This window comes from Octopus bimaculoides, chromosome 17 (genome assembly GCF_001194135.2).
Source record: "Octopus bimaculoides isolate UCB-OBI-ISO-001 chromosome 17, ASM119413v2, whole genome shotgun sequence".
Taxonomy (NCBI): Eukaryota; Metazoa; Mollusca; class Cephalopoda; order Octopoda; family Octopodidae; genus Octopus; species Octopus bimaculoides.
Window position 1 is genome coordinate 28,505,588 of NC_068997.1, and position 10,527 is coordinate 28,516,114.

The following is a 10,527-nucleotide window of genomic DNA, read 5'->3' on the forward strand; positions in this document are numbered from 1 at the left end:
GTCTCTTGTGTTTTTTTTTTTTTCGTCGGCTCTTCATTTTTTTTACGAGTTGTTTGAGAGGTAATTCCGTTATCACGTCGGGGGTCACCAGTTATAAGAATTGGATGAGATATGACGGCTCGACCGTCTCTCCCCAGTTCTTATATTAATCATTAAAATCCAGAAATACAACAACACGAGGGATAACGGTAACAACAGAACATAGTAGAGCCGTTTCGTTCCTGGGTGAATAGGCATGCCGCTAGAATACCAAAGGAAGCTTCGACCACATGTCGGGGTCGAGTTGAGAGATACGTGTTGTCGCCACCGCTGCTAGAGAGAAAAAAGATTGAACACTATTGCTTTTTCTCCACCTGTTGCATTGCGCATGCGTGCTCGGGTACTTCCGCTGACGGCAAGTCCCTTGCACATGCGCAATGGCACTTCCCAAGATGGCGGCCACACGCGCCACTACAGATGCTTGATAGGCAGTCTCTTCAAGTTGAGCCACTGCCTAAGAGGAAGGATTTCTTAGGCAGAGAAGCACAAAGGTTTCATGAATGGCTCATTGCATTCTTTCAGTTGTTGTTTAACTGACCAATAATCAAAAGGATTCCTTCCTGTCTTTTCAGGGATATCTAGGATGCCAATTTAATGAATAGTGATGGGAATATTTAGCGTGGTTTCTGATATTTTGGGCTCCATGCAAGCATAGTTGTGCAAAGTCCATAACTTGAAATTATAGACTTACCGGTTACTTAAAAGCTGGCAGGCTTTTTAAAATAGCCAGAGATCAATAGGGTAATGAAGCGGGTAATCAATAGGGTTTTGGAGCAAGTCAGTTAATTTCATATCAATGGCGAAAGACATTAAGGTATGAATTTTGAATAGGAAACACTCTTCATCCTAGCATGTCAGTATGGTAGATTCTTTCACTGCAAGTCCCCGCCTTGGTTGTGCTATTCTTTAGGGTTCTGCTGCTTTCTCAGCAGGAGAAAATTATTTTTAAATATCCAACGTCACCTACCAGCGACATATTTTCATGCAACTTCTTCTAAAATCACTTGTATTCGCAATCCTTTGACAGGGTCGTTTTTGTCTGACTTTGATTTAAAACTTATTGAGACGACGGAGGGAACAGCAAGAAAACACATGGTTTCGCGAAAGAATCTGACTATCCATTAGTCTAAGACAATACTACTAGCGTCTTCTCTATTTTTAAATTATCTGTTTTGTTTTTAAAATTACTATGTGCTAATATTTTATGTAAGTTATCATTATATAACTATTAGTATGATGTAATATATAACGAATAACTGAAGGAATTAACAAGATATTACTTTGACTCTCGACGAAACTATCTCCAGAGAAACGCAAAGACTGTTTGTATTTATTTGGATAAAACAAATTACACCACAAAAATAACCCAAACAAACAACTGAAGTAAAACACGTGGCGATAGATAATAAACAGTTCTTGTATCCCTTTTAATATATTTCCTTTTCAAATATAAAAAAAAAGACACGCAGGGGTTCTGGCTGTCAAAAGAAAAAAAACAAAGAACCTGAAAAGTAATAACTGGAAATTTTGACGCCACGAAAGAATATTTGTATTTCTTTAAACTAAACATTTACCGGCGTTTGGGGAAAAAGTCTTGAAATATCTTAGATGTAAAAACTTACTGCTTAGCTTTTAGCTGGATTTATATAAGTTTTCCACTCGTCCAGAATAGTTATTTTTGAGACGAAATTTAATCCGTATACTAGAGCATTCAGTAATTTTCTTTTTAAAACTTCTTTAATTCAAAAAGAAACAATTTCTGTAATTAAGACGAATTGTGGCTATTTATATCTTCATATCGAAAATCAATTGGCTGTTTCGTATTATAGTTAACAATTGTGATTATTTACTATTATTGTAATTAAACATTAATTAGAGTGGTAAATATATTACACAAAAATATTAAGTGAAAATTTTAAAAGGAAATAATTTCTTTTTATTATTTAAATTTTGAAATGTTTTCTTTATTTATTTATGACAGTGTATCTGTGTTGACATGACAATATATTCTAGCTCTGTATGATAGTGACATTACAGCTGATGATACGTGTTGATCGCTTCACTGATCGGATCGTCACAACTCAATCATGGGGCAAATCGAATGGGCTATGTGGGCAAACGAGCAAGCAATCGCAAGTTCATTAAGTAAATATATTTTTTCATATTCATTTCTTTCTTTCTCCCACCACTCTAACGTATAATCTATTCTCTTTTTTTACTAATTGGGCATTATACAATGTTTCTGTCTCTCAGATCGCTTTTTTTTCTTCGAAGGGAAAACCCATTGAATACTGTAACTCTAGATACACTATATCCAAAGAAAAGACGGGATGGTCATTGCTGGAATACCGGTGGAATTCTGCTTTAAGCACGCCATATAATCCCTTATAACTTTTTTCGAAATTAAAAAAAAAAATTGAACTTTTCGAATTTTTTTAAAAATCACAGAGTCTGAATTTTTGGTTTAAACCCCAGCAATAAACTATTAAATGTGTTTTTTGGGACAAAGATATGGAAAAACATCAATACACGTCAGACTGACTAATAAACGAGGAGGGTATGGCGTGGTCGTGAGATGTGCTAAAAATAACAGCTAAATAGTCTTGAATCTTGCACTAAATTCTGTTTGTTTTTCATAGTCGTATGAATTCCCGTGAATAGAACACAAATTTTCAAAAACGTTTGGAAAATTCTAAAAAATAAAAGAAGCTATGAGGAGTTATATGGCATAATTCTGCCAGGATACCTTTGATCACCGACCTGCTCGATCGTCGATGACGCAAGCAGGTTCTCCGAGAGAAATTTAGCAAAAGTAGCTTTCGGAACACTCGGAGCGACGGGGTAGGGTATTTCTTTCAAAATTCAAAAAGGATAAGGAGGTATTTTTTATTCTATATTTTTTTCTTTCAGGGAAGGGCTCAACGGATAGTTACGGGTCCTTCGGCATTCCTGGCCACGGAACGATGTATCGGTTTAACCCCGTTCCCGTAGGAGTCGGATATAGGATAAACAATAGTAAATAAATGCTTTGTTTTGACGTAGTGGATTAGAATGAATGTATTGTATTTTACAATGGGTTAATTGTTTTTATATTTGCTCAACATTTATCGAAAGAGTGTCTACTTATAACGAGCAACATCCTTGTTGTACATATAGTCTGTTGCCTGTTGATTAGCTTTAAGTTGCATATGCGATATTTTCTGCTCCTTGTCTCAATTGCCAATTTTTTTTCCAAGACATAAAAACAACGGATGTGGGTGCGCGCTATTAGACTCGATCTACTTTGCACTGATTTCTCATTTAGTTTGTTGGCAGTTTTATCGTGGATGCAAATAATATTACCAAACACAATGTTACCCACTCTGTCCCACTCACACGCATGATTTTGCCTTCTTTTTCCATGCCGGCAAGGATTGGACGGACAGACACAGCCCCTGTCAGTTCTTATTGAGTGTCACTGCTCTCATAGACGGGGGGTCGAGGTCTACGCCTTGCTCATATCATGTCTGGTGGCATGCAAGACGCACTTTAGAAAAAAAGTTTCCCAAAAATCATTGGGTCTATACTTTGGCATGCCGGTCCCTACACAGCACTAGAGCAGAGCTCCGCAACCGGTATGCCGCGGCACACTGTTGTGCCACGAGACGATGCTAGGTGTGCTACCGAGTTTTGAAAAGAATATAAGTGTCTGGTCCGGTACGCAGACCCACAATCAGGCGATCATTAAGGTGTATGTCTTCATGTGAAAACAAAACCTGGAAAAAAAACCCTCTTTTTTTAGGAAACATTTTTGTGCTTGATTTCATCAAAGTTTTAAAAATCATCTTCATGATTTAAATTCTTAAAATGTGTTATGCAAACCTCATAAGAAAAATTTCCTCTTCATAGATCATGCATTGGTTTAATCATCTTAATCCCCTCTCCTGAATACTTTTTCTAGTTCTTTACATACTGAGTTCAAATCCTGCCACAGTGTACTTTGCCTTTCATCCTTTCAGAGTCATCAGTATCAGCATTGTTTAATGTCTGCTTTCCAAGCTGGCATGGGTTAGATGGCTCAACTGAGGAGCAGCAAGCCGGGAGGCTGCACCAGGCTCCAATCTGATCTGGCAATGTTTCTACAGCTGGATGCCCTTCCTAATGCCAGCTACTCTGAGAGTGTTTTTTACATGCAACTGGCACAGGAGTCAGTCAGGCGGGCCTAGCATTGATCATGTTTGGATAATGCTTTTTATGTGCCACCGGCATGGGAACTAGTCAGGGGGCACTGGCATGGGAGCCAGTCAGAGGGCACTGGCATTAAAATAAAATATCAGTCAGGTACTAGGGGTGATGTTATTGACTATCCCCTGCTCTACAATTGCTAACATTGTGCCAAAATTTGAAACAATTATCATTATTATTATGAAAACACAATATCACAGTTTTATTGTATTAATAAAATATAATGATTCTATTGTATTTAATTAATTATACTAAAGACCCAGTTTATTAACTAAAATGTAAGTGCCTGTTTTTTCTCACACATGAAATATTAGATAACATGTATATATACACACACAGCTCTCACTGTATTCTATATTTGCATGTTGATGCTTGTTTCTATGTTGCTATAATAAACACAATTAAATATTAAAATGAAGAAATACTCAATTTCTTTTTTAGAGCACATATACTTTTACAAGAAGTATGATATGTGACTGCAAAGCTTTGGCCGGCATGGCTGTGTGGTAAGAAGCTTGCTTCCTAACCACATGGTTCTGGCTTCAGTCTCCTTGCATGACAGTGGGGACACTTGGGCAAACATCTGTGTCTCCTACTATAGTCTCAGATTGACCAAAGCCTTGTGAGTGGATTTGGTAAATGGAAATTGAAACTTGACTGAGCCTAAATCATTTGAGGCACAAACCTGTGACTGTACCAACTGGTAGTGTTCCGTCACCAGTTGCAACCAAACACTTCAAAGTCACCAGAAGAGAAAAGGAATTAACATTTTGCTACTAATATATAACCCTTTCTACTATAGGCACAAGAACTGAAATTTTGAGGGAGGGGGATAGTTAATTACATGGACCCCAGTATTCAACTGGTACTCATCTTATTGACCCCGAAAGAATGAAAGGCAAAGTTGGTCTTGGTGGAATTTAAACTAAGGATATGAAGATGGATGAAATGTCGCTAAGCATTCTGTCTGGCATGCTAACAATTCTGACAACCCATCACCTTATTTTGCTACTAATATAATAAAGTATTGTGCCATACCATTATTCCCAATGACTAGAAAGAAAACCATCAAGTGGAAGTGAAAGCAGCTGCAGCAAAGGGAATTATAAAAGGATTCTGTTATTAATCTTGATGTTTTAAAAATGGTTTGATTTAGGAGAAAAACTCAGTGATATTTGGAAAACGTTTGCAATGTCTCCAGTTAGAATTAAGGCAGTGAGATAGAAGAGTAATGTTTCGTGGTATTCTGTCTGTCTTCACATTCTGAGGTCAGATTTACCTTTCATCCTTTCAGGGTTGATAAAACAAGTACCAGTTATGCACTGAGGTTGATGTAATTGACATACCCCTTCCCTCCAAAATTGCTAGCCATTTGCTAAAATTTGAAACCAATTTCTATAGATAGAGTGAAATTAGGTCAGGCACAGCAGTGACTGTTCTCTTAAATGTTTGAAAATTGCTTTTCATACATTTCATACGATTTTAAACATTTTTTTCTGACTGTGAAGGACAACAATTAAACTAGATTCGATGGACTGAGGAGTGCAATGCTCATTCATGTAAAAACTAAAGATTGGTATGATGATATGCAGAAAGTGCAACTCCTGTTGTGAAGCTTTTTTGACTAATAACTACTTATCTCTGACTAAAGAGGACTTATTTGTTAATGTTAAAATAACTAGTAAAGCTTTCAGTACTGGCGTTCTTTATCAAAGAAAGCAATCACTCTCTGCAGTAACATAACAAAACAAGTGTTCAAGGTCAATGTAAATAACTTTTCTTGGAAGTCCTTGCCTGTCAGGACTTCATTTTGAAAAGTTCCAAAAATTGTGCCACGATCTGAGTTGGTTGAAATACTGCTGGTGACATGAAATTAAGGTCCCTCACTTCAAAAATGTAAGAGTCTTTAAGGGTTGCATTAAGTTTAACTCTTTAGCATCTAAACTGACCATATCCAGCCAAAATATTCTACTTAATTTATGTTGAAACTGGCCAGAACCAGCATCTCACACCTACCCTACAATGTCATTCTAAAAATAAACAATCACATCATTGAAATCTCAAAGCTACAAGATAATGATTTACTAAAAACAATGTGAATAAATAAGCAATATATTTAATGGAGTAACCGGAATACTTAAGGGTTAATCTTCCTTAAATTTGCCATTTAAATAAAAAAGACTGAATGACTATGAACCTTTCCCAAGACTAGGTCACAAGTTTCTTTTGACTTGTCATAGTCCCATGCCTGAAACAAGTAAAAGATACTTGGTCAGGGTTGCCTCTGCAAATTTTCTATTGAAATTATAGCCAGCACATAGGTGCAGGCATGATTGTATGGTAAGAAGCCTGCTTTCCAACCACATGGTTCTGGGTTCAGTCCCACTGTGTGGCACCTTGGGCAAGTGTCTTCTGCTAAAGCTCCAAGCAAACCAAAATCTTGTGAATGGATTTGGTAGACAGAAACTGAAAGAAGCTTGTCATATATATATATATATATATATACATTAATTTGTATGTCTGTGTTTGTTCCCCCACAGATGTTGGTGTGTTTACGTCCCTGTAACTTAGCAGTTTGGCAAAAGAGACTGAAAGAATAAGTACCAGGCTTACAAAGAATACGTCCTGGGATCAATTTCTTCGACTAAAAGGCAGTACTCCAGCATGGCCGCAGTCAAACAACTGAAACAAATAAAAAATGAAAAGAATAGCACTGATGTTGTGTCTCCAGCTTCCAGCAATGTGTTTAATATGGAAAATTGGTTAATGCAATAAGGTTACACCACTATATTTAGAGTGGAGGCACATGGCCTAGTGGTTAGAGCAGCGGACTTACAGTTGAGGGAACGTGGGTTCGAATTTCAGATCAGGTGATGTGTGTGTTTATGAGTGAAACCCCTAAGCTCCATGTGGCTCCGGCAGAAGATAATGGTGAACTTCTGCTGATTCTTTCAATACAACTTTCTCTCACTCTTTCCTCCTGCATCTAGCAGCTCACCTGCGATGGACCTATACATCAATGAAACCTGGAAACTGGCCCTTATGAGCCAGGCATGGCTCGAGAAGGAACAAACAACAACAACACTATATTTAGTGGCTATTTAAGCAATGAGTTTGTGGGTGGTTAATGGGTTGGATGTGGTGTTGATGAAGGAGAAAAACCTCTTGCAATATGGTATATACACCCATTAACAAAATCAATGCTGATTATAATTTCTATTGAAAATCTGTAGAAATAACCTTAACAAGTGATGTGAGAGCACTGCTAACACAGTAGAACACAATGTTGACTTATAAAAGCGTTTAACATACTTTGTAAGTATATTATGGTTGCATAACAAAATAAGATAAAAGCAATGGGCAAGTATGTTACTTTTGTACATTTGTTCACCGATCAGGTTCATTATTTTTGCCTTCATTCAAGTCACAAAAAGATCTGCCAACGAATGCAGTAGAGCGAGAAATTCAGGGTGGGTGTGAGATGAATCATCGGCTTGAAAGCACCTAAAGAAATTCTGCTCAGCTCTTAATAACTCTTTTGCTCAAATGTACATCCTAGTGTGTGTGTATATATATATATATATATATATATATATATATATATATATATATATATATATATATATATATATATATATATATATATATATATATATATATATATATATACACATATCCCTGAATGGCTCCTGTGCCGGTAGCACATAAAAAGCACCATCTGAACATGGCCAATGCTAGTGCCACCTGACTGTATTTATAATGGTCATGACACTTAGAAGGACAGACATACCACAGGAATAATTCCTACCTATGCATGTCAAGCTTTCAAAGATTTCTTAGCATCAACAAGGCTTAAATAATCTCGTTGATCAATGGCAGAGATGCATGGCTCATACTTTGACTAATCAAAACATTTCTACAGTTAATTTTTCTAGAATAAAATTATTTCTGAAATCGGTCATTATTTTTGGAACAACTTAATAGAAAACACTTGCTCAAGGTACCATGCCGTGAGACTAAACCCGGAACCATATGGTTGAGAAACAAGCTTCTTACCACACAGCCATGCCTGCGCCTTATTATTGTTTATTTTTAAGTTTAAAAAACCTAAGATAAGCTGCCATGAATAGTTTTTTCTTGTCACGGAATAAGTCAATCCTATTGCCTTCATAGAAGAGTCACAAACTTTATTGTTTGTAAACTGGGTTGGGTTGTGTCTCTTCTCATTTTAGACTCAAGTACTTGGAGTTAAAAGCTTCAGATAATGATCAAATTTTCTTTTGTCTCTTATTTTTGATTTATTGTAGAAACTCCCTGTTCCACATCATTTGTCATCAGTTAATGAGTTCATGTGTATCATGTAACCACTTGCAGTGTCCTGCACACACACACACACACAGTTATATTTGGAGATGGTAATTTTCTGCCAATAAACACACATTTGATCTTTACTTAAGCTTTATTATTATTGTTGTTGTTGCTGTTATTGTTATTGTTATCATATATTATTGTTATCATCATCACCATTATTATTATTATCATTGCCTTTGCACAGCTTCTAACGCTGGAGATGTACTACGGTGTCAGCTCTTCACTACCATTGAACTAAGGTAGCACCCCTTATTTTTTGAGCACCATCTGGCGTATTTGAGCAGTTCCAAGCAGTGCTGTTTTCTGCAAGTGCTCCACCCTTATTGCAGCCCCTATTTGTTCCATGTAATTCTTGAGATTTTTGCTTACTGTTCCCAGGGCTCCGACAATTATTGGTACTCTGCTACCTTTTTCATCGACCACAACTGCTTAACTTCCCAAGCTAAGCTGTCATATCTATCGACTTTTCTTTCTTCCTTATCGCATACCTTGTTGTCAGCTGGGCATCCTATATCTATGATCCAGCATAGTTTGCGTTTTTTTTCTCAATTAAGACTATGTCTGGCTTATCATCATCATCATCATTATTAATTATTATTGTTATTATTATTATTATTATCATCATCATCATCAACATCATCATCATCATCATTTTTGTTGTTGTTATTGTTATCATTAGATTTTTGTCGGACTCTTTTTGAGGAGACACAGAATGTGTGACATAACTCTGACAAATAACTAATAATAATGATAATGGTTTCTTTATTGGCCACAAGGGCCGAATGCAAAACACATAGGGACAAGTAGGGTTTAGTACAAAGTCATGTGAAATTAACAATTAACAATAACAATTAAATCATCCTCAAAAGTGGTGAGTTCATCCCAGGGACAACCACACATCCTGGTTGTCCCAACCGCTAAGTGCACCTCAGCAGATGCCTCTTTCCTTCACAACTCCTCCGGTTTACAAGCGAATGTTCAGCCTAGGCCCATTCCCACGGGCCGTCTTCATCACATTCACCTTTCGACAAAAATACTGAAAGCCAGAACTTCCCTCTCCACCCTCACTTTCCTTTGCAATTGGAACTTGAAAAAAGTCGATGAGGGTTTGGCCTAAGAGGGAAATATTTATCTTCAGTCCTTCCAGTCTTGTCCACCACACTAACTCCTTCGCCACAGCTAGCAGACAGAGGGAAACTGTCTCTCCTTCCTGGCCAAAGCAAGGTGTCAGGGCAATCTTCACAAAAGACTCAGCTGATAACCAGATCCGTCCTACATGCGTCAGCAGCTGTTCGACAAAGCTCCGCAAGTCAGTAATGCCCAAACACTGGATGAGTGAATGTAAGACAGTTTTGTTGCCCTACAAACATTTTGGACAGATGTGTCTGACAGCACTTCTGTGTCTGGTGAATGGAACATGTCCCTTCCATACAAATTGGAAGAGCAAGCACTCCAGCCTCGATGCAGTACTAGGCAGTGGCCCTCATAGATTTTGATCTTAACCGATTGGAATAATAATAATCAGAATAAATGATTAAATATGTTATCATGTACATGATTTGTCTTCTTATAAAAGATGGGCTACTGTAAATATCCAGTCTAATGACTGAAACAAGTAAAAGAATTAAAGAATATACCAAACCATCTGGAGCAAAGAATGGCTGCACTTAGGTTCTTGGGAAAGGGAACATCTTCATCATTTAATGTCTGTTGTCCATACTGGCATGAGTTGGATGGTTTGACTGGGCTGGCAAAGACTCAGAAACATGTCTCTGGATGCAGGCTTAGCTGGGTGGAGGTGCTTGTCCTCCCTTGTGAACATAAGGACACTGGAAATGTGCCAAGGCCAACAGGAAGCGGTGCAGCTTCCTAAGTCTAACCAACAGTAGTATT

At 37.4% G+C, this 10,527-nt stretch overlaps 2 protein-coding genes across 3 annotated transcripts in view; one reads left to right on the forward strand and one right to left on the reverse strand.

The window, feature by feature from the left end:
- Window positions 1–1,837, reverse strand: part of LOC106870683 (GPI ethanolamine phosphate transferase 1) — a 49,019-nt gene extending 47,182 nt beyond the window's left edge. The window contains exon 1 of the mRNA XM_052974141.1: window positions 1,662–1,837. The gene's annotated coding sequence lies outside the window, so the exon portion shown is untranslated. The remainder of the gene's footprint in view (window positions 1–1,661) is intronic.
- A 185-nt stretch (window positions 1,838–2,022) lies between these two features.
- Window positions 2,023–10,527, forward strand: part of LOC106870690 (cytochrome b-245 light chain) — a 16,740-nt gene continuing 8,235 nt past the window's right edge. Inside the window, exon 1 of one of the 2 annotated variants that reach the window (XM_052974034.1) lies at window positions 2,023–2,184. In XM_052974034.1, the coding sequence (XP_052829994.1) occupies window positions 2,127–2,184 (58 nt within the window). In that variant the 5' untranslated portion in view covers window positions 2,023–2,126. The remainder of the gene's footprint in view (window positions 2,185–10,527) is intronic. The other variant, XM_014916850.2, reaches the window with a different exon arrangement.